At 28.9% G+C, this 24,896-nt stretch overlaps 1 protein-coding gene across 1 annotated transcript in view; it reads right to left on the bottom strand.

Moving 5' to 3' along the window:
• The window catches only part of LOC145188324 (uncharacterized), an 82,373-nt gene that overhangs the window by 38,402 nt on the left and 19,075 nt on the right, over positions 1 to 24,896 (bottom strand). The window contains exons 5-26 of the mRNA XM_090098748.1: positions 22,531 to 23,127; positions 19,078 to 19,542; positions 18,426 to 18,893; positions 17,701 to 18,285; positions 16,863 to 17,330; positions 16,033 to 16,506; positions 15,703 to 15,820; positions 15,419 to 15,489; positions 15,199 to 15,303; positions 14,804 to 14,855; positions 12,573 to 12,732; positions 11,895 to 12,336; positions 11,612 to 11,809; positions 11,168 to 11,347; positions 9,513 to 9,630; positions 6,843 to 6,895; positions 3,599 to 3,694; positions 2,779 to 2,838; positions 2,329 to 2,487; positions 1,583 to 2,176; positions 914 to 1,381; positions 188 to 670 (exon numbers count right to left, since the gene is read on the bottom strand). Of these exons, the coding sequence (XP_089954874.1) occupies positions 188 to 670; positions 914 to 1,381; positions 1,583 to 2,176; positions 2,329 to 2,487; positions 2,779 to 2,838; positions 3,599 to 3,694; positions 6,843 to 6,895; positions 9,513 to 9,630; positions 11,168 to 11,347; positions 11,612 to 11,809; positions 11,895 to 12,336; positions 12,573 to 12,732; positions 14,804 to 14,855; positions 15,199 to 15,303; positions 15,419 to 15,489; positions 15,703 to 15,820; positions 16,033 to 16,506; positions 16,863 to 17,330; positions 17,701 to 18,285; positions 18,426 to 18,893; positions 19,078 to 19,542; positions 22,531 to 23,127 (6,414 nt within the window). The remainder of the gene's footprint in view (positions 1 to 187; positions 671 to 913; positions 1,382 to 1,582; positions 2,177 to 2,328; positions 2,488 to 2,778; positions 2,839 to 3,598; positions 3,695 to 6,842; positions 6,896 to 9,512; positions 9,631 to 11,167; positions 11,348 to 11,611; positions 11,810 to 11,894; positions 12,337 to 12,572; positions 12,733 to 14,803; positions 14,856 to 15,198; positions 15,304 to 15,418; positions 15,490 to 15,702; positions 15,821 to 16,032; positions 16,507 to 16,862; positions 17,331 to 17,700; positions 18,286 to 18,425; positions 18,894 to 19,077; positions 19,543 to 22,530; positions 23,128 to 24,896) is intronic.

Genomic DNA, 24,896 nt, shown 5'->3' with positions numbered 1-24,896 from the left:
CAATTTAATGTTCAATATATATATATATATATATATATATATATATATATATATATATATATATATATATATATATATATATATATATATATATATATATATATATATATATATATATATATATATATATATATATATATAAAGAAAATAACCAAAACTTCAAAAATAGTAAAAAAAAAATTCATACCTTTGTTTCCATTTGAAACAAAGAAATTCCGAATCAACCCTTGTTGTGTAGCATCATCTGGTGAGCCAGCATACACTTTCACTGTGTCTAACTCAACAGGAAAATCTTTTTTCTCAGAATACACTTCTGTTTCATTTACACTGATAGAGTAAATGTATGATCCTTCAATTAATTGCTGAGATAATGTGATTTTGCTCCATACATCAAATTCAAGTGATTGACTATCAAAACTGACATGCTTTGAATTGATTAATGTTGCTAAATTAAGTTTTCCACTTGCACCTTTATGGAGCCAAATAGCAGGATTATTATTACCAATCCCAAAGTTATCATTACCAGATGCCAATTGAATGATATTATGATAGAAATCAGGAAAAACTTCCGGTCGAATGTCCAAGGACACAACATATTCTTTTTCAAGTTTTGGCAAAGTTGCTATGAGGGCACCCTTTTTTAATGGAGTTTGTTGCTTTACAAGGAATCCTAATCAGAATATTATAAAATTAGGTTTAAATTCCAATTAAAAATTTTCCATTTTAAATGGGCCTTACATAAATAGAAGTAAAAACTCAAAAATAAATAAATAAATAAAAATACAAGTAAGAACAGTCAATTCTTAACAAACTTTATTTCTTTATAAAAGAAAAGGTATTTCAATATATCAAGTCTAATAAAAATAATGCACATAAATTTTAAAACCAATAATTTCATAAGAAAAACACTAACCCTCATTTCCATTGTTAATTTTTAGATTACGAATAAAACCTGCTTGGGGCAGATTATCTTTATCTGATGCATACACAGCCACATAACTAAAATCTTGAACATTTGAATTCACTTTTGACAAAAGTGTTTTGCCTGCTACTTCTACATCATAAATATATATACCACTATACATCTGCTGAGATATCTTAACTGAAATCCATCGGTTCAAAACAATTCTGTTTTCTGATTTAACTTCTTCACTTATTGTGCTACTTATGAATGATGAAACAACAAGAGTTCCATGTCCATCTTCAGAAAACCACACAGCTATAAACAAACCATTACCAATCTCCAGCCTAAAAACACTGTGATAGCCAGCAGAATAAGAGGTTGTTTTCATTTCAAAGGAAATCATAAACTCTTTTTCCACAGTTGGTAATGTAGCTACTAAATTATCTTTTTGAAATTTAGCTTCTTTTCTGATATCCCCTGAAATTTTAGTTAAAAATCTCAATAAAGATGAACAACAAAAAAACTTTTAAAAAAATCAAATTTATGCACACAGGATTTTTAAAGATATATAAATCATTGACTTATTTATAAAAAAAAATTTTCATGTTTTACATGTTTTAACAGATAGTGATTATCACTAAAGCTTATTTAAACTAAAAGGTAAAAACCTTTTCATACCTGAAAAACAACTGCCAGCTTTTACCTTCCTTGCAAAATCACTTGCAACTAATTCCTTAAACTCATTCACCAAAAACACATTTCCTTTACTACCAGCAATACTCACTAAATCTGCATGGTTTATTGATTCTCCTATTCCTATTGTAATTATATCAATTCCTTTGCTTCGAATTTCATTTGCCACATTTATTGGATTCTCAGCTTCATCATTTCTGCTCTGGTCACCATTTATCAGTAGAAATAAAAGCTTAGGTATGTTTTGTCTAGCACCATTTTTTTCCTCAAAAATTTGTAACCCAGTTCGTAGACCTAATCCAATACTTGAATCACCATTCATATGTGGTATTCGATCAACTGCCGCATTGAAATCAGAAATATCAAAGAAATCATTTAGCTTAATATCAAATGTTGCAATCTGACTAAAGGTAACAACAGCAGCATGAGAACCAGTTCGGCTCAAACCAAATATCCCTGCAAGTTTCTTTAGAAAATCTTTTTCATTGCTATAGTCACTCTGTAAACTATTCGATGAATCCAAAATGAAGCCAATATCAACTATACCTTCACATCCTGGATTTTCCAGTTTTCTTACATCTAGAAAACATATCCGAAATATTTATAAAGCAGAGAAAGGGAAATATATTCATAATTTTTTTAACGATGGGCTTACTACAAACAAAATATTTAAAATATTTATGGTGTTATAAAATCTTTTATTATCAGTAAGTTATTTTCTTTATGCTTACTTGTAGCTGAGGAGATAACATATGGAATGGTATTATTATCCCAGCGGTAATCTAAAAGGCCCCAAAAATCAGGTTTTTTTCCACTTCTTAGTTGATCAAATAATTCTGTTACTTCTATATCACCTTCTTCTATGACACCTGATGCTTTTAAGTCTTGTGCTGTAGAAAAAAACAAAACTAGTTTAACTACCTTTGGTCCAATACAATTCAATTAAAGTAAAGCTTTCTTTTCTATTCCAAACCTGTAAAAATACATTTTTCAACAACTACTAATGTTTACTAATTGTTGACATATTTGTTTTTAGAGATTTGTAGTAATGAATACATTTATTTTTTACTTTAAACTACAATTATAACAATGATAATAAAGACAATAAGTTTTTAGAATTCTAAAGAATTATAATTATTTAGAACTTTAAAAACTGATTAGACTGATGGATTTTTACTCACTTTTTTCTTCTGCTTCACATTCTTTAGCTAACTCTTCTTTTGTATTGGCTACGAACCGCCCTTTTATAAACAATAAGAAAAAATTGTTAGAACCCAATATTTATATAGCACAAACCATAACCTAGAGCCTTTTAGTTTTCCTTGGTCAAACCTTAAAACTCATTAAATTATTTGACTATAAAGACAAACTTTATAAAATAAAAAAAAAAGGGGGGGGGGAGGTATATCAATTTTGATACACAAGAACATGCTATTTTAAATTATGAAAATAAGCAAAAATTTAATGTAAGTGTCCACTGGCATGCAAATAAATTTAAAAAAAACAATTTGTTTTAACATGATCGTTCATTTCTTAGTCATCATAATTTAATGATTAAGCAACTTTATCTTTCATTAACTAGGATTTTCCATCAGCTGAGCATTGGATTGTGATAAACTATTATCAAGCAATATTTTTAAATATTTCAAAATACCAGTGTTATAATAAGCATGAAACCTATGATTTAATTAATGAGAAAAAAATTCTAAATCTGTTATTGATTTTTTTTTTTCTGCAAAAGAAGCAAATAAGTAAAAATAAGAGTACTTTTTAGATGAAAAAAAAGTTACAAAAGATAGATATATTTGCTTAAGATATATTTTCTTATAGATATATTTTCTTAAGAAACATCTTTTGCAAAGTGAGAAATAATAGCAATGTAAATCAATAAATGCCCTAAAAATTTAGACATTCATCAAAACATAATTTTTTTCCACTTGTTAAAACACATAATACCTAGAGCTACATTACAAAATAATCAAATTATATTTAACAACATACCATCGTGTCCTTTAATTTTGATATGTTGAGAAAATTGATCAGAAAGTAAGACACTTGTCTCTATTTTCCAGAAGCCAAACAAGAAAGCAAAAATAACTAAAAATAAAAGTACAAGACATTATTATTGTAAGCATATCCATCAATGTTGGTCATCAGCTATCAAAATCGTTTCTCATCTTATTTCAGATAATATAATCGAATGACATAAATGAAACCTATAATGGAACTGCTGTAGGTTGCTATCTTACATGATAATAATAGGATGATAAAGATTACATCTTGCTCATAATAACAAAAGATTGTGAGAAAAGATCAAACTAGACTTTGGAAAACTAGTGACAACTTTTTCACTCAAATTTGCAAAGATTGTCCACGTGTTTAATGTTTAATAAACAAAGTGTTTATGATGTATGGCTATTTACCATATTTATTTAACAACTTGCAAACTAGGCCCAAGGGCCTATTTATCAATCTATACAAAAAAATTTTTTAGGAGGTTGTTAAACAAACATTGTTCCGATAATTCGATTGATACGTCAGATTAAAGTGAGGCTTTTTATTGCGTTTTTTAACTCTGTTTTAACGTTTAATTTCAGAAATAAATTTCTGTAAAAAAAAAAAAAAAAATCATCATTTTTAAGTCTGGTCAATATTAATACATTTTTTTCTGTTAAGTGTTAGCCAGGGTCACATCGGAATGACACATCGGAATGACACAGGGTCACATCGGAATGATATTGGTGATTCAGATTGGTGAGGCAAAAAAAAGAAAAAGAAAAAGATAAAAAGACCAAAAGAATTTGCGATTGCAGCTGCAATGTTCAATTAAGTTAAAATCTGCGGACAAAATAACAGTGTGTCAAACAAAGGAATCAAAAAGATTGACATTAAATATTGTAAAGACTTTTTATTTAAGACTTTTAATTTAGTTAAAGCGTTTATATTTTCAAAAAATTACTTAACCCTAAAAAAATTAGCTATTACATAATCATTTTATCAATTGATATCTTATCCTCAAGACATGTTTTAAAATGTTACCCTTACATTTGACATGTCTGATTACAGACACTTGAACAACCGATGTTTTGGGACCGAAGTTGGTAACTAATAAATTTGTAAGATTAGCATAAGTTAAATAAGAAAAAATTATTAGGACGCTAAATTACGAATGCTCATTAAAAAAGTTCCCCCCAGATTTCCCAGCCGACACCTAACGAAATCCACCTAACCGAATCGGAAAATATTTTTTGGATAGGATTCATGCAGTCAAATTCCTGTCTTCTTCACGTTTTTCACAATACAGATTACACTACCTGTTGTAACAAATTTATAGACTTATAATTGTTGTAACATATTTACAGACTTGTAATTTACAGACTGGTTTACGCAGTGACGTTAATTTACAAACCATTCAAACATCGACATTAGGTTTTATTTTAACACTTTGAAGTATGAATATTTTTTATATTTATGAAGTATCACATCCGCCAAACAAATATATTTCGATTAATGCAAACCATATTTTAACAGAATATATTATAATTTTAACATATTTTATGGGGTGCTTTCATGACAGCGAACAAGTGAAGAATGGAGTTGAGAAACACAAGAGAGAGAGAGTTTGTCAATCTCGATGATCTTTGAATTTTTTACTTTGCGTAACCCCAGTAAAAAATCGTCTTTTTTTGATGTTTAATGAAAACTAGTTTGTTACTGTGGATCTTCATAACTGAAAAAAAAGTAATTATGAATTAAAACCAAAACGTTGATGAAAATGACTGAAGTTGGTTCAGTCATTTTCTTTACAGTGTATGTACCACCCTAACTTGTTAAACTGCCCTGCTTAGAAAATGGCTCGCATCTAACAAAAAAATTGAGTTTAATTCGTTTTCGTATTCGTGAAATAACTTTTTAAAACAAGTATAATTAACTTTAAAGTTTTACTGATATTTTTTTTAACAGATAATTGAAGGAGATTTTCATCATTGAAAATTTAAATGATTTAAACAACCAAAATCGACAGCCTCATTTTGTAAATACCATTGGATGGTTTTTTATTTTGTTTCTGTTAAGTTTCTGAGCAGGGCTATATAGTATATATATATATATATATATATATATATATATAATAATTGGTCTTTTGACCAATTTTTTTTTAGGGATTATAGTTAAGACTAAGTTTACATGTTGAATACTGGTAACACATTTTGTCTCGTTTACATGTTGAGTACTGGTAACTAAGGGTCTGCGTATCGTTTCATTTCCGTATTGTTATCATTCCGATACGATAGCGGAAAAAAAAACTGTTATCGAAATAATTACGACAAAAAATTGGTAAAAAAATTTTGTTCGGTATTGTAGTTAGTTTAAATCTCGGTATATACCGGAACTCTCGTCAATCCGATGATTTTTCCACTATTATATCGGAATGATAACGATACAGAAACGATACGCAGACCCTTACTGGTAACATATTTTGTCTCGTTTAGGGGTCGACAACCTGTAGAGCTATTTATTAATTTTAATTTACCTGCGTTTACAATTTTTCAGTAGTTTTTTTTTAAAAACAAAGGTTATGTAATTTATCAAAGATAGATTATTATAAATATTCAATATAAATGACAAGTATACGTTTTATATTTATATTAATTACTTTTAATTAATTATTAATTACCGTCGCTCTATCCTTAAAAATTACATAAGATAATTTTTCTCGCTTTCGTCATTTGAGACATCAACATAAGAGAGATCACGCTAGTTAAAACGAAATTAATCCCATTAACTACTTCAAGTACACAACTCTAACAAACGCGTTTATATTCGCTGACCGCAGAGATTTAGATTTGTTTATAGGCGCTAAACGCAAAAATCAAAGTTGTTTGACTCGAGCGTCTAAGTGCGAAAGCCCTCGTTTGAACAGACTTTGTTTACGCACGGAAAGCGCATTTTCTAGCGCAATTTTTCTACTTGATTTCTATAACGTCCCTCGTTAATATTCAGTGAAGAAAGTTGGACATTAAGGTTGTTTTTTTATCTTTTATCATATAGGAAAAATGGAGACGATTTTTACAACAAAAAAAAACTTTCGTAAGAAAACAGTGATTTTTAACTGCAGCAAAAACTATTTCTATAAATGTGTATTCTAAAATTTACAATTTATAAAAATTATTTTTTAATCCGTTTTCAAATATATTTACATTTAATAGTGAGAGCGAGTGTGAAAGAGCAAACAAACAAAACTAACCTCTTGTTAAAAAAAAGTAAACAACTTTCATTCTGATGAAAAGGTTACTGCTTCTTGTTTATTGCTTTCCATCCAATAAGTCTGTTGATTACTACTTTGTCGGCGAAAAGAATAAACAATTTTTTTTTGTGAAAAATGCAAAATGCTTGCTTATTTGTAAACAAGTCATTTGAAATTAATCAAGCAAAACTAATGATTCGTTTGGTCGTGACCGTGTAATTAATCGTTCGTTTTGCAGGTCGATCAGGCTCACAGTCTCTCGTCCAATACATTTACTATAGATACCTCAGAGCTAAAATATTCTTGAGACCATTTCTTAAGACTTTATGACAGTTATACTAATGCTAAAATCAGCTTCATAATGCAGGACTCGACGCACACCAGTTGAGGCAATAATCTTCCGATAGAAGATTATTACTTTGTTTTCAATTTGATCGACAGATTTCATATCCCTTTGCTTTTTTTTTTTTTTTTTTAATGCATCGAGATCAAAAAAGTTTGAAATAATTTTAATTGGCGTTTGCTAATGGCCTTTAAAGTAAATGCAATGAAAATACAAGTGACTTTAGGACTGAATTCCGTTGTGTTTCTATTGTTTTGCTTTTTTTTTTTTTACAATTTATTGTTTTGATTTCACTTTGTTTTCCGTTCATGTAACTGCAGTATAGTAACTTACTTTAGACGGAAAAAGACGCGCACGCTGTGCAGTTTGCGTTAAACTACATTGGACCAAGCAAACAATTTGATGCTTTGTTGGGAAGAAGTTAAGGCTGTAAAAAAGCTTTCCGTACAATATTTGAACAGGTAGGAGAAAAAGAAGAAAATTATAAAAATAACAATAATATAAAAGTAATGTTAATAGTAGTGGAGATATAGTTAATATGAACTGAAAAAAGATAAAAAATATATAAGGATGATACAGAACTTTTCTCTTTATTGTTCAAAGTATATAGAATTTTTCTCTATTGTTGCATAACATTAGGAAATAAACGAGCTTCGTATGAGTTTTTTCTTTTTGTTTTCTAAATTTTAATTATGCTAGTGTGGTGCGTAGCTTCAAAGAAATATTCTCAGCTTGGTTGCACATATTACGTTTTCCGTTTTGCATTTTTAAAATTGTGAGGCAAATGCAGATATGAAAAAAATTTCCTGAATGAATGATTTTGCTGATTGAAGAAATTTGACAATTACTCAGAAAGTTTCAAAAATATCGCCATACACAGGAGAAAATTGCAGTTTTGCATTCGGTTGGTTGTAATAAATCATTAATAAGTTGAGGCATTCTTTTTTAATTTTTTCATTTGCTTGGTTTAAATAACCCTTCAAAGTTCTTTTCGTGATATGTTGACTTTTAGGGGAAAAAAAAAAAAACAAAAAACAAAAAAAAAACAACCCATCTTTAAAATAGCAACATGAATATTAATTTAATATTTTTACTGAAATGTTTTTTAAAATGTACAACTGCGATAAAGTTTGAAACCAAGTATATGAATTTAGATAAAATAATTAAAAAGAACATAAAATACGAAAAACTTTTAAAACTGCATTGATGATATTTATTAGTAAGAAATTATATTCTGGAATTCCATCAAACAAAAGAAAAGAAAAATAATTTTATTTTTATTACTGCATAAATCTTTTTAGCTGGATCACTAAAAGAAAAACGAAAAAATCCAAAAACCAAGACCTTTTATCATTTGTTTGCAAATAATCTCAGTAGAATACAAAATGCCTACAAAAAACTCTAAGTTCAAAAACTTTGACTTTGAAAACAATTATTTGCAATTTGGATTTGTGAAAGGAACTACACTATTTTTCAAAGCTCTACATAACTCTCCTTGACTTATAATATTTTCAGTCCTTAGTTCCATGATCTAAAAAAAAAAAAAATTTTCTTTTCAGAGAAAAATATGTCATAAGAACACTAGATTAGCAACATAATCTAAATTTATGTAATTTATTATCATACATTTGAATAAAGATCTTTCCTGGTTTTCTGAGTCTTGAGATGGATATTGAAGCTTTCATTTAAGGTGTTTAAAGACCAAACACTGTTGCAGGGATCCCTGACTCTTGTATTTCCTGTCAAACTAGCCTAGTACTTCTTGGTCTCTATGTAGTCCCATGGCGCACGCCGAAAAAATCTTTGATAACTCCAAAATACAGAAAGATTTTTTTAGGACTAAATGGCATGATCCTTGAAGAATTAATTTACAAAGCTTTAGATCGTAATTTTGACCTTTTAAAGTTATTAACTAAAATAGTGAGTTTTTTTCTGCAAATTAGTGCATATTTATTACTGAAAACTTTATTGACTTAATAATAAAAACTCTTATTTAAAATATTACATATGGCAAAAATAAACTAACATTTAATGACAAGTATCTTAACATCTCATATATATTTTTGAATCATTGATAAATGTTATGTTATAAAAAAAAAAAAAACTTTTTTAAAAAACGTTTTTTTAATCTTCCTCGCCTATTAAAACGTTGTGTAACAAAAATAAACAAAAAGTAATTTTGTCAATTAGTAGGAAAAACATGTAAAAACTGATTTTTATAAATAGTTTGTCAGAAATCGATAAGCAAGTTTTGAATATTTTGTTTTTTCTTTAAGCCAGGCTGGCTGTAGAATCACAAAAAAAACCAAAAAAAAACGAATTTTTACAAAAATGCAGTTGATTCCAACCATCCACCAAGTGTTATCAAAAGACTACCTCGCACTGTTGAACTAAGATTATCTTCAACTTCATCAAACGAACTTATTTTTAAAAATGCTACTCCACCTTACGAAGAGGCTTTAAATAAAGCAGGCTATAAATGTAAACTTAGTTATCAACATCATGTTGCCACCACTAAAAATACAAAACGCAAGCGAAACATTATATGGTTTAACCCTCCATTCAGTCAAAACGTGGAAACAAAAATAGGAAACCGTTTACTTGCATTGGTTGACCTTCACTTCCCAGTAAATCATAGATTGCACAAAATTTTTAATAGAAATTCGATCAAGGTAAGTTATAGCTGTATGCGAAACGTAAAATCCATCATTAATTCGCATAACCACAAAATTTTACAAGACCAAAAAAGCATACCAAAAAACACTTGCAACTGTACTAACAAAACTACTTGCCCTTTAAACAATCAATGTTTATTAAGCAACATCGTTTATAAAGCTATCGTGAGTTCCGAAAATCTTGAACTCAAAGAAAAAGTTTATTTTGGCATTAGCGAGACACCATTTAAGCTAAGATATGCTAACCATGTAAAATCTTTTAATACGGTCAGGTATAAGAATGATACAGAACTTTCAAAGGATATTTGGAAATTAAAAGAAAAAGCCATCACACCTATAATAAAGTGGAGAATTGTAAAGCGATGCAAACCTTCCAACCCTGAAACCAAGACCTGCAACCTTTGCCTTCACGAGAAGTTTGAAATTTTATCGCATAAAGAAAACAACCTACTCAACAAAAGAAGCGAAATATTATCTAAATGTCGACATGCTAACAAGTTCCTTTTATCCTCTTTTGATACTGAAGACTAAATGATTGCGTCTTTTTGCTCATTACGTCAGAATTCGTTCTACCGTAAATTTGATTCGTTTTTAAACGGTTTTTTACGTTTTTAATTTGTAATTAATAGCTGATGATTGCCGTAAGGCACGAAACTTTAAGTACTATTAAAATGTTGTTTTTCTCCATTTAAATAACAGATATATATATATATATATATATATATATATATATATATATATATATATATATATATATATATATATATATATATATATATAATCAGCTTATTATTAAAGCCTATATTTCCAGTTTCAATTTAACGTATGGTTTTGTTTGTGGCCACGAATCTAAAAAGCCTTAAAGATTAGTTAGAGTAATGCATACCGTTATTATTATGGTTTTAATTTCCCACTTATCATCGAAACTTTTCTTAGAATTAAAAATACATAAGATTTAAACTACACTAAGTTGTATCATATAGTGATCAGCATTAAAATTTGCTAATCATATTATATAATTAGGATATTAAAATGACATTAAGTTTAGAAACATCATTCATAAGACTTAAAACCATAAATAAAGAGAATAGAAGAGTTTGAGCCGTTTTTAGTGAGTCTCATTTTTAGCTTGGAACGATTTAATTATTTCTGGCTTTTTGTTGAAGCAAACATTGCACTGAGAAAATAGATTAAATATAGAAGAACAAATTTACAAAATATATGATTATGGCTATAAATTTTAACTAACAAATGTTTCTTTTATGATTAAAAGAGTGTGCTTAAACTATAACGTTATAACAATATTCAAACGATGTCGTTGCATAAAATATCTTTGAATGGAGCTTCCGTCGATTGGATACAGTTTTTATTCTGAGAGCCATCAGCCCAACGAAGATGATAACCTGAGTCAAGTAAGTAGCATAAAAATCGTTTTGGTTCAGAGTTATCAATTGGAAGCCGAATGCACTTTTTCATAGGATGCTTGTCTGACAAAAAAAAACAAAAAAGTTTAGTTAAAATACGAAAGCGAAGTTCAGTCATTATCGCCATCGGAACTCGACGCGTTCCGATGGCGATAGTGGTCTAGTTTCGCTTTCTGTGGCTGATAATAAAAGAAATAAAAGAAGAAAATAATACCAAATTGCTTAATTGCCGCCAATTTTTTTTGTTTTTTTTTTTGTTTGCATTAATAATTCGAAAGTTTGTTTATTAAAAACTATATTAAGTTTTAAGTAAAAAACAAAGCTTACCGACGTCTGATAAGACAAAGCCTGGATTTCTGACGCTTTTTTTGTGACATAAAAAGTTCCGTTTAATTCCCCTCCCTACTTGTTGGGAATTGAGAAATATACACCTGCATTTGCAATCTTGAGGAGAGTTCAAGCCCAAGCAGCATGGCAGATGAACCGTATGAGATATTGTAAAATCAAAGGGCCAGCACGGGAAATCTGTAAAGAAAAAATTGAGATGAAAAAACTTTAGTAAAAGTAAAAAATTTCAAAATATTCATTAATAAATCATTTTAAAACTTACAATTTTGCTTGCAAGGTCTGTCTGTCTTTATGTTAACTCTAGTTGGTGTTACTGAGGGTGGAATAGGAATAGCTGATGTAACCTTAAAATCACTAACAGAAGCAGGTGTTGATTTTAATGACGTTGTCGTTGCTGTTGCTACTGGTGGCGTTGATGGTAATGATGGTGGTGTTGATAGTGGTGGTAATGGTGGTGGTGTCGATATTGGCGGTAATGTTGCTGGAGTCGAAATTGGTGGCAATATTGCTGGAGTCGAAATTGGTGGTCGTTTTGGTGGTGCTTTTCCTGGAAGTGGTGGTGGAGTTGAAACTGGTGGTGGTGTTGATATTGGTGGTATAGGTACTGGTGTTGTTATTACTTGTGTTTTTGGCGGAAGTGGTGTTGGCGTTGTTATTGGTGCTGGGAGCTCTGGAGCGTTTGGATCAATATTACCATTATCGCACTAAGAAATCAATTTTACTAGTTTAAAGAATTTTAGAATGAAAAAAAAAAAAAAAAAGAGAGAGAGAGAGAAAGAAATAATAACAAGTTCTAAAGATTTAAAGAGTGAACATCTTTTAAGATTTGTAAGATCTGTTCATTTTTTAAAATCATTTTCATTTTTTTTTTTTGCTTCTTACTTACATGATTTGGTCACGTGACATTAATATAAATTATCAACATAAAACAGTTAAAAACCTGGTAAGCTGTGTTAATACGTTTGATATCTTCTTCACTGAAACCATCTCGTTGACCTAAGATATCTATTCCAATATTAGAGCTCAAAGAACGTAAGGTAGGTAAACCGTTGGATGAAAAAGCATAAGCTCCATAGTGCATGATGCTGAAGTAGTCATAACTAATGGAAATAGTAATTCCTTTATAAAAGCTAATAGGTAAAAATATTTTAAATCATTTTTAAAGGTCTATAATTTTATAAATCATTTTACATTTTGGCATAAAATTCTATCCAGAGGCACTGGCAACTACATGTATGGAAACTTTGAAATTATATTTCAGTGGTGGGATACACTTTTGCACTATAACTGTACTGATTTATATTTCAGTGGTGGGATACACTTTTGCACTATAACTGTACTGATTTATATTTCAGTGGTGGGATACACTTTTGCACTATAACTGTACTGATTTATATTTCAGTGGTGGGATACACTTTTGCACTATAACTGTACTGATTTATATTTCAGTGGTGGGATACACTTTTGCACTATAACTGTACTGATTTATATTTCAGTGGTGGGATACACTTTTGCACTATAACTGTACTGATTTATATTTCAGTGGTGGGATACACTTTTGCACTATAACTGTACTGATTTATATTTCAGTGGGTAGGATACTTTTGCACTATAACTGTACTGATTTATATTTCAGTTGGTAGGATACTTTTGCACTATAACTGTACTGATTTATACACAATAATTTGAAAAAGTCGCAATATTGTTGTATATGGTATAATATGGTAGTCCTAAATAAGCATTTTGAAATCACCTGATTTCATTATCAGAAAAAAGTTTTGTTACAAACAGATTAAACGCTTTTAAAAAAAAAAGCTCAAGAATTATTAGATAGCATAATGTTGTATCACTTTTCAAACCACAAACTGAAAAAGATTGGAAAGTAACTTTTTAAGGTTTTGAAAACGCAGTGTATGACTACAGCAAGAGCAGAAAAAACAAACCCTTTATGAGTGGGAGACCCTATTAAGAAACTAAAAGAGCAAATGGAACTATATGAACTGTTCAATGTACTTAAAAGTATTTAAAGCAAGATCTAAAGAGTAATTTGGTTTACACAATATCATTAACAAAGTAGTTTAACAAATTGCTCAAGAGCATGCAGAGAACCTAAGTTTTGTTGAATTGCAAACGCTATGGGCTCTGCAATACCTTTTGCACATGTAACAACATTTAGACTCTGCATGTTTTTTGAGCAACTCAAAGAATTGAAAATGAAATAGGCATTTAAAGATGCCAGCTGATCTAACTGCACTAATAGTACAAACAAAATTAAAGACTACTAAATCACTCCCTGCTTAAACACATTAAGTTAAAACTAACAATTTTTATGTTACTGTTTTTTACTTGGTTTTTATCAATTTTGTTTAGCAAGCAACACAACCAATGAATTTTTGCCTATAGACATGTCTATGTTTAATGCATTTGAAATGAAAAAATCTAGAAAGAAAGTTCTGTTGCATTTTTACAGGATTAGGTCAGATCAGAAACTTCTTTTAAAATTAATTTCTTTAGAATGCTGCAAATTTATAGCTGATGGATTTTACAACAGGAGATGCAAAGGAACAAGTTGAATGAGTAGTGTTGTAGATGGATCATCAGCACTCTTTATTTCGACAGTAACTTAAAGTAACTGTAACAGTAACTGTAGTATTTCCCTATTAGAGGATGAAAATATCCATTTGGAACATGTAAAAAAAAAAAAAAATGCTTATTTTTAACTATATTAAATGAAATAATTAATAATGAGAAATGATAGATTTTCATCAGTAATGAAGAATCTAAAATGCTATATATTAAAGTGTAGAATACTAAAAGCATATTTAAAAGGCCTTAGTGATACCCTATTACATGAAACTTAAATGGAATTCAAAAAAATGAATACTCAACTAATACTGGTTGACTAAAGATACAGAATTAAGAGGTAGAATGTAGCTTGTAAAACTCATTTAGAAATACTACACTAAGCAGCACATAATACAGCATATAATAGCAAATAAGCAGCGAATTGTATGATAAGACAAGTTGTAGAAAAGTTGAAAATTATGAAGATAACTCTGGATAAAAAAATTAGTAAAATTTAAATTGTTTGATATTGCTTTTGAAAATTCCGTTTATTTCATTTTATACTACTAAGTTATGGTTTAGAAAAATAAATCATTTTATACTTACTGTAAACCCAGTGTTTGGCCAGCATCATAAGTACGAAAGTTATCAATAAACTCTATAAAATAGAGTAAGAAAGTGTTACATTAAAAGCAAAGAAACAGAAAAAATATTTTCAAGTTACAAGACTCAAACTATATAAAATACTATAGATGATAATCTATATCAGGATATACTATATACTATATCAGGATAGAAACTTTTGCTGAAAAATGTTACAATTGAACACTTGGGAGTAACTTTAGGAATAGTGATCAAAATTTTTGTTTAACTAAATCAGAATTTTTTATGCAAACTAAATTTTGGTTATCATAAGTTAAAATATTAGTTCTCTGCTAATCGATTGTCAAACATACTTTTAATAACTTTTTACTGAAGAAAAATGAAAAAAATTCTTGTACTTTGTTCCATGTTTGAATATTGAATATCAACAGCTCTATCACGATCTGTTCGTGAAGTTTCATGAAGAAACCCTAATGAATGCATGATTAAGTGCGCCACAGTACCTGTTTTGAAAATAGAAGCAAACAAAAATGATATTCAAGTGTTAAATTTTGAGTGATACCATTTGACTAAAAAGATTATCTGCATAAAAAATTTATTTGGTAAAATTACTAAAACCTTTCCATCTACATTCTGATCCAACACTTATTTTTTGCTCTCCTCCATTTTTACCAACCTTTGAATAACATCTAAAAACAATCCTGCCTTGTAATGCATATTTGACAGAGTTTAAATTGGTTCCTTAATAATAGATAAATGGTTTTACTGTACCTATGCTTATGTTAACTTACTTTAAGCTAATGTCATGTTTGATGAGAAAGTGTACTAAAATAATATATTCCATTAGTACAATATAATATAATGTAAGATTTTTCAAATTATTTTGAATAAAAATTGTTTACCCTTTTTTAGGGATGAATGATAGATAATCAATTTGATCTTCATGTTGAACAAAATTTAAACAAGTAAAATCATGGAAATCAGTGATTGCTGCTTGAACAACTTTTCGTAGTTCAATATCTAAAGCATTTTAACTAACCAATGTTATTAAAAGGACATTGGTAGTTTAATTGGGAGGTTTCTTTATTAAATATTTTAAAATATTTATAAAAGAAACCTCCAAATTTTTTTTTGGTTAGTTAAAGTAGACAACAATTATAGAGTAGACTTAAAATTAAAATTCTCAATCTATTTAAATGTTTCAAAATATTATCTTGATATTTAAAACCCACCCGCATGTCCATTGATGATAAGTATGTTACGTATTAGTCCTGATGCAGAATTATGTAAAGGACTGGTTACATATAGTTTTAAATCAAAATTATCTTTTGCATCTGGATTTTCCCTGGAAAATATTTCTTTCCCATTCAACTCAACTTCGCACAAGTATTTGTTATTAAAAAATTGTTGAGATATTCGAATGCTGATCCATTTTTGAACTGGGATTTGGTTAGGAAAGTCCATTAAAAAATTGTTATTTATTCCTGAGGTAAGTTTTCCATTAAATCCTTCATCAATCCACATTGCAAGCTGTTCCTGACCATATTGCACTGCTCCACCAAAATTCATTATTTGAAAGATATTCAACAAATTCACTGTGTTCTCAGGTTTCACTTCAAAAGAAATTGTATATTCCAGTGTCAACTTTGGAAGGGTGGCAAGAAGTTTACCACTCTCAAGACGAGTTTCTTTGCGAAGTATGTAACCTTTTAGATATAAAAAGATTTTTTAAAAAATATTTAGAAAATTAAAACTATATTTTTCTATCAAAAAAAAAAAAAGAAAAAAAAAATAGTGAAAAAAACATTAACCAAAGTGTAAGTTTTTTCTCAAACAACTAAATTCATCAGTAGTTGTGCATCTCCAGCATACATAGATACAGATGAAAACTCTTCTGCAAATAAATTATCTAGATGCACTCTTTTAAGGCACTGAATGACCTTTCAGTGCTTAAAAGAGTGCATCAAGATAATTTATTTGCAGAAGAGATTCAGTGAAATAAAATCTAAACTAGTAATTCTATCAGACCATAATAGCAATTAAAAACTACTAATAAACAAACCTTCATTTCCATTCTTAATTACCAGATTACGGATGAACCCAGCTTGAGAATTATGTTCTTTATCTGCAGCATACACAAAAACAGAGGAAAATTCTTCCGCAATTTTATTTTCTCTAGAAAACAATATTTTTCCTCCAACTTCAACTATATATTTGTAGTTACCACTTAACAGCTGTTGAGATATTTTTATTGTGGTCCATCTATCTAAAAGAATGGTTTTTTCAGATTTAACCTCATCATGAATTGTGCCGAAGACTGATGATATAATAAGAGTTCCATTGCCATTCTCTGAAAACCAAACAGCTATATAATTTTCAGCTTTCATCTCCATCTTTAAAACACTGTGATAACCAGACAAATAAGAGGTTGGTTTAATATCAAAGGAAACAACAAACTCTTTCTTTATCAATAATGTAACAAGTAAGTTATCACTTTTTAACTCAGCCTCATTTTTTAGGTTTTCAAGAACTAAAAAGACACAAAAATTTATTTGAAATAAATTATGTAAAAATATCAACAATAACAAAGAAAACATTTTTGGCAATAAGAAAAACACAAATTTTACTCTGAGCAATCAAGTTCACACAAAAGTAATCATACTCTGGGCAATCAAGTTCACACAAAAGTAATCATACTAATAGTATCCCCTTTTTGAAAAATTTTTACTACACTTAAATTTTTTATTTTATTAACAGCTTGTATCACTTCAATGATAATTAACACTTTAAATCATTTTAATGATAATCAAAGATCAATACCAACTTAAGCACGTTTGTAGAAAAAATTATCTAATAATCATTAAAACAGTTTATGATTAAGTTTAGAAATAAAACAATACCTGAATTACAACTTCCTTGCTTTACCCTGTTTAAAAAGTTCCCTTCAACCAATTTATAAAAATCATCTACCAAAAAAACATTTTCAGGCTTGTCAGCAATATTATCCAGTTCAGCTTTTTTCACTCCATTTCCTATTCCTATAGCAAATATTTCAATACCTTTCTGACGTAATTGGTTGGCTATAAGAACAGGGTTTTCATTCCCTGTCTGTTCACCATCTGTCAACAAAAATAGAAGCTTAGGAACGTCTTTTCTAGCACCATTGCTTTCATCAAATAACTCTAAAGCTTTCTCTAAAGCTAAGTCAATTCTAGTGGTGCTACCCATATATCTTATTTTATCAACAGCTTCATTAAAGGTGATATCATCAAAGAATTCATCTAAACGAATACTTAATTCTGCCACATGACTAAATGCAATAACACCTGCGTGAGAACCTCTACTGCTGATACCAAAACTGTTAGCAAGTTTCTTAAGGAAAAATGTCTCCTGCCTGTAATGATTCTGCAAACTTCCAGATGAATCAAGAATAAAACCAACATCAACAAACCCTTCGCAATCTGGATTTTTAAGGTGCAAATTACCTAAAACAAGCAAAAAAATAAATAACTGCAGTTGTTTAAATGAATAATGGCAGTGGCTTCAATAATTGTTTGATAAGTTTTAATTTTAAATCATTTGTCTAAATTATAACTATTTTGATAATGAAAAAGAAAATACAAACCTTGTTTTCCTTGAGCAACCTTAAGGTTTCTTATCAATCCTGCTTGTGTAGGAGCATCTGGAGAGGCTGCATATATTTTGACTGTATTTAATTCAATTGGAGTACGGATTTTATTATAATAAACGTTTATACCATTCACTTTGATGGAGTAAATATAAGACCCTGCAATCAAGTGTTGAGATAGCGATATTTTGCTCCATACGTTAAAGGATAGGGACTGCTGATTAAAAGTTACTTGTTTGTTGTTTATTAAGGAAGATGCACTTAAACTATTGCTACTTTTATGAAGCCAAAAAGAGGGATAACTGTGATAGCCAGTGGAATCTGACAACTGAATGACATTATAAAAAAAATTCTGTAAAGAATGAAGTTGAACATCAAATGTTAAAACAAAATCTTTCTCAAGCTTTGGCAACACAGCAACAATTTCTTTTCTTTCCAAAGGTTTTTCTTGTTTAGAAATGAAACCTAAAGAATAAAATATTAAAAAAACAGACATTTTTTGATTGGTTTAAATTTTTTCATGTTTTTTAAAAATGTAATTAAATAATTCAAAACTTTTTCATTTAGAACACAAAAACAATTTACAATAAATTTCTGTTATTTCTTTAAGCATTACTAAAAGATATTTCTAAAAATTTTCTTCATATACCTTCATTTCCATTGCTGATTTTGAGATTACGGATGAATCCTGCTTGAGAAAACTCATATCTATCTGTAGCATACACAGCTACAGATGAATACCTTACTGCTTTAAAATTTTCTTTAGAAAATAATATTTTCCCCCCAACTTCAACTGTATAAATATATTTACCACCTAAAACTTGTTGAGATACTTTGATAGTAACCCATCTATATAAAAGGATATTATTTTTAGATTTAACCTCATCATAAATTGTCCCAAAAACAGATGTTATAACAAGAGTTCCAAGTCCACTCTCAGAAAACCATATAGCTATATATTTATTATTTCCCAATTCTATCCTTAAAACACTGTGATAACCAGGAGAATATAAAGTAGGTTTTAGTTCAAAATATATAACAAATTCTTCTTCAATAGTTTTCAATGTAACAACCAGGTTGTTTTTGCTCAGTGCAAACTCTTTTTCTAAGTTTCCTAAAAATACAAACTAACAAATAAAATTTTTTTATTGCAAATATTTAAATGTAATATTTCTTAGGCTAAAGTTCAATTTTATTTTGTTTGTGGACATACTGAATAAAAAAAGAGTAAATGATTTTTTGAAATAGCTTAAAACTGTTGAAAATACTTTAACATTTAAAAATATTTACCAATGATTTGACTTCATTCTCAAGTCAATATGAGGAAATCCTGCCCTGTTGTTAAATGGGTTTTAGGAATATTGTTATTTCAATATCAACTAACTTGGATTTTTTTAATTTAGCTTGGCAGCCTCTTGTTTTTATGCCTTTTTGTTTTGTTTTACAGGTTGTTGTAAAACCATACATGTGATTAGGCTGAAAGTTTGCACTTGAATAGTTTTGAAGACAAGGAATCAGAGCACAATATTTACTTTCTATAAAAAAATCGTAACCCAGTTAAAATGAGGATCATATTTCTTTCATAGTCTATCTGGAAAAATGTAATAGACCAAGAAAATAAGCCTGGTAACCATTAAAATAGATGTTTTAAAGAATGTTTTAGTGAAATATTAAATTATGGATTTTTTGCAGATTTATTATAAAGATATACAAAAGTTGTATGAAAATAATTCTTTAAAAGAGTGTGCTGTAGGTATGTGTTCATTATTAATTTTTCTTTTTTAAATAATTGAGAAAACTTGAAGAAAACTGAGAAAACTTAGAAAATTATTCCTATTCCCTAAAGAGGCTTTTATTCAAATCAATAAACCACACCCTGTCAAATTCACAATCAACCTCATCTGAAAAGATAAAAAAATCCTTCTATGGAAGCTTTATATAGACCTTATGTGTACATTTGGAGGTGTTTTTAATATCTTTTCATTTTGTCCAACCCTAATTTTTGCATTTTATCAGGTTAGTTTTGAATTTTTTGTGTTTAAGACATTTAACTTCCCAGCATGGTGCAAATTCAAAACTTTTATATGGTCATGATGATGTCAAATGAGGATGGTTTACAAAAAATTATGGCAATCAGAACTTGGGGAAAAAATGCCTCAATAATTTTGCCCTCTTGACCCCTGTCAAAGAAATTATCATTTTGGAAAAAAAATGTTATTCTATAGTAGACCAAAGCTCTTTTATATAATTCAAATATCATCAACAATACTTTTAGTGTTTAGAAACAGTGACCATGTAAAGTTTACTACCCCCTCAATTTGAGGGAATTGCATTCACTACATGGTCATTACTTTTAAAATCTGATTTCATCATATGGGTTCTTACTTTACAGGTTTGCTAACTCCCAAAACAATTTCATTGACCTATTTAATAGAGATTAAACCAATATAAAAGATAAAATTATTAGTTTTTAAAAGTAACTTATTTATTATGTAACTTGTTTTTACAAAGAGTACATTTTTTAAATTGCTTAAAAAATTTTAAGTTTTTTTTTCTCTGTTCCTAAATTATGTTTCTTACTTTTGCAGACCATTCTTACTCTTTATAATTATAGGTGGTTTGTAAGAAATCCATATTAAACTGATAAAAAATGTGTTTATTTGGTTTGGTAACAAAACCTCAAAACAGTGAAGCACAACAGATAGAGCAGATCTTTTAATGTATACATCTATATTGCTAAAGCACTCTTATATTGCTAAACACACACACACACCAAACGAAACAACTATTTTTGATGATTTTGCAGAAAACTTCAAATTTGTCATATAAGACAAAATTTATAGTCACCACTGGAGATAATAACAATGCGAACTATATCTTGCAGCTATTTATACAAAATATGATCAGGGTGCTACTGAAAGTCAAACAACATCTTTATGTTTTATAAATGACAAAAAATCCTCTTTTTTTGTGATAGTTGGGCTGGTCAATACAAAGTTGCAAGCATCTTTTAAATCAATGCTATCAGGCTGAAGATTTTGGTATGCAATACAAATGGAATGCCTTTATGACCATGGAAAGTCACCATGAGTTGATGGGACACTTAAAAGATTTGCTTTCAATGTTAGTCTTCAACTTCCATCCACAAATATTTTTTTATAAGTTTAAGTGGCTTAAGTGGGTTAGGTTGGTATTAGAAGGAAATAAAAACGATGAAGAAGTTTTGTAAAATATATGCATCCTCATTTACCCAACATATTTTCCCTCTGACCAAACATAAATGATTGTTGTTGGATCTCATGTCCTAATTTTACCAAAAGTACTGTCATTCAACAATAGATTGCAAATATCAGATGCATGCAGATGATTTGTTAAAGGTTTATTCTTCAAATTAACTCAGTCATAATAGTAGTACACTATTGATAATAGAAGAATTTTCTTACATAAAGATTTTTTTTATTAATTTGTTAAATCTATTATTAATAAAAATCTATCATTAATTGTTAAAATTAATTTTATCAATTTGTAAAATTTGTTTAATTATTTATAAAAAATACTTAAAAAAACTCTTAATGTTCTTAATATCAGACTCTTTAAAAAGAAAAAAGAAAAAAAAATTTTTTTTAAAAACATGCTACCATTGTTCCCAGGCCTTCTTTTTTGGTGCATTACATTTCCCTGATAAACTATACGTAAAATACCATTCTCAATTCGATTTGATTCCCATTGTTTTTTTCGGAAAATAAACATTTCAATCCCTCATTTTCAAAACTATACAGGTGCAAACTTTCAGCTTGATCACATGTATGGACTTACAATAATATGTAAGAAAAGAAATAACACGAGAAACAAACAAAAAAAAAACAACCCAAATTAGGTGAATTTGTAAGTAATGATATCTCAGAAACCCATTTGATTGCAGTGCAGAAATTTCACAAGGTAGTCTATGGTATGAAGATGACCATTTTGACAAAGTATGAATATTTTATATTATATATATATTTTTTTCTTAGCCATACAATTACTTAATTTGAATATATATACAAATATTAGGTTTTTTTTATCAATGTTAAAAATACTTGACAAGCAATAGAAAAATTACCCAATGCACAACTTCCTTCTTTTACTTTCTTTAGAAAATTCCCATTAATCAACTCGTGAAAGTCTTTAGCCAAAAATACTCTTTCATTTGATCCAGCAATATTTATCAATTCTGTTTGACTTACACCTGAACCAATACCTACTGCAACAATTTCAATGCCTTTGTTTTGTATATGTTTGGCTACATCGCCAGGATTTTCTGCTTGCAAGTCTGAGGTCTCCTGTTTACCATCTGTTAACAAAAATAAAAGCTGAGGTACCTTACTTCTAGCACCATTACTTTCATCAAATATTTCTAAAGCTTTTCGTAGTGCTAAGTCAATTCTAGTACTTTGATCCATGTGACGAATATTATCAACTGCTCTATTGAATTGAGTTTGATCAAAGAAATCATTTAGTTTAATACTCAACTCTGCTCTGCTACTGAATGTTACAACTGCTGCATGTGAACCACTTCTGCTTATATTAAAGGTACTAGCAAGATCTTTAAGAAACTCTTTTTCATCAGAATATTCATATTTTAAACTTCCAGAAGAATCAAGGATAAAGCCTACATCTACAATTCCTTCACATTCTGGATTTTTTAGACTCCTTGCACCTAAAAGTAAATGATAAATTTGCATTTTAACATTTGACTGATTCATATTATTTAGTTTTTTGTCAATCTGATTTTTGTTTTGAATATTTTCATGACCTTATCTGATAGTTCCCAAATTAAATAAAAAAATTAAATTAAATTTCTGCACTTTTCTCATACACTATGTATTGTAAATGGTGAAAAAAAAATTCAGATTTTTTAATACCTGTTTCTTTGGTTTCATACAGATGTATTGACTGGTTATAAAAAAAAAACTTTCTTGAACTAACTACATTTGTTGTTAACTTTAAGATCTCTGATAATGAAAAACAGATTTTTTAAAAATAAACTTAGACAATATTTGTAATTAAAATCTTGGTGTGCCTACCCTTGGTCATTTTGCTTGATCCAGTCACCAATTTTAAAATGTGGGTGAACTGGAAGACATCACAGTATTTATCATCTGAGTCTACTTGATTATGTATTATTACACCAGTTTCACAACCCTTCTACTTAAATACAACAATAGGATTCTTAAATTTCATTTTAAAGCCATTTGTCATTCTAGTATTCCTGGGGAACCTTCATACACTGATGCTTAGGTAGTGTCTGACAACCAAAATGTTGATTGGCCTGGAAGTGACAAGAGGGATTATAAAGAAGCCTCTGTACCATTGATGTCAATTTTCTTAAGATTTACAAAGTCAACCACCAGGCATTTCTGGGGTGATGGTTCACAGTTAAGAAAACTATACAGATTTTTTAAAGTTTCATGACACTCCAGATTTAAAAATGCAAGGATCATCTGGGATATTTCAGTGAGGTTCAATATCTACTTTTTCTCCTTATTACTTAATTTAGAGTTGTGTTCATGAGGAGAAACAAGCTCAAAATATATTTAGTTTTATTTAATATATTTAGTTTTAATATGTAAATGCCAGTAGTCAGATGAAGGCATCCATATGGTATGTACAAAGTGAGGGAGGAGGGGTGTCACCATAAATGCATACATACCTGAAAGGTATTATGCATTCAACATTTGTATATTTTAACAAAAACAAAAAGGAATTATCATTCATTTGATTGTAAAAATGTTTGATGAATTACACCAGTAGACCTAAATGAAATTTGCTTAGCTCTGCAATCTCTAAGTAGTCAGTTCAACAGGTTTGATCCTAAGAGCAGCAAAAACTTACAATTAGCAAAAGAGAATTCCCAGAGTTATGGAGAATGTTTTAAAACATTTTTTATTAAAATTTCTTTAAGACAGTCCTCTTTAAGGTACCAAACAAGATGGTTTTCTCACAAAATTAGATGGCTTCTACCTTTTTTAATGGTAACTCTCAGTCTTACCAGTCTAGAATAAATGATGTTTCATATCTTAAATGAATGCACCAGACAACCAATCTCAGATTATTTTAGTTTTAATTTTGGTTACATATTTAAAAAAAGTTTAATTGAATATAGTATCCACAAAAAGTTGAAAAAAGACCCAATAGTTAATTAAATATTAAAGAGAATTATTTTTTTTCATCAGAAATATTCCAAGTTAATGTGTTAACAACTAGATCTCATAAATATCATTGTTAATTATTTCAAACATAAACTTACTTCAACAATCAATTTTTAACTAAATTATTCTAACTAAATTGTGTTGATTCATTCTTCAGGACACGTAAATGTACAAGAAAAACACTGTTGCTACCTAGAGCTGGTAGGAAAGTAAAGAAAACAGAAGTTGACTTTGAATAAAAAACATTCACAAAAATCACAAAAAGAAAGGATAGATG

Source organism: Hydra viridissima, unplaced genomic scaffold, assembly GCF_058129835.1.
Source record: "Hydra viridissima isolate aposymbiotic clone 2 unplaced genomic scaffold, HvirCarnegie_v1 scaffold_1, whole genome shotgun sequence".
In the NCBI taxonomy this organism is placed as follows: domain Eukaryota; kingdom Metazoa; phylum Cnidaria; class Hydrozoa; order Anthoathecata; family Hydridae; genus Hydra; species Hydra viridissima.
The sequence above is the reverse complement of the archived record's forward strand: the minus strand, read 5'-3'. Positions and strand labels throughout refer to the sequence as shown.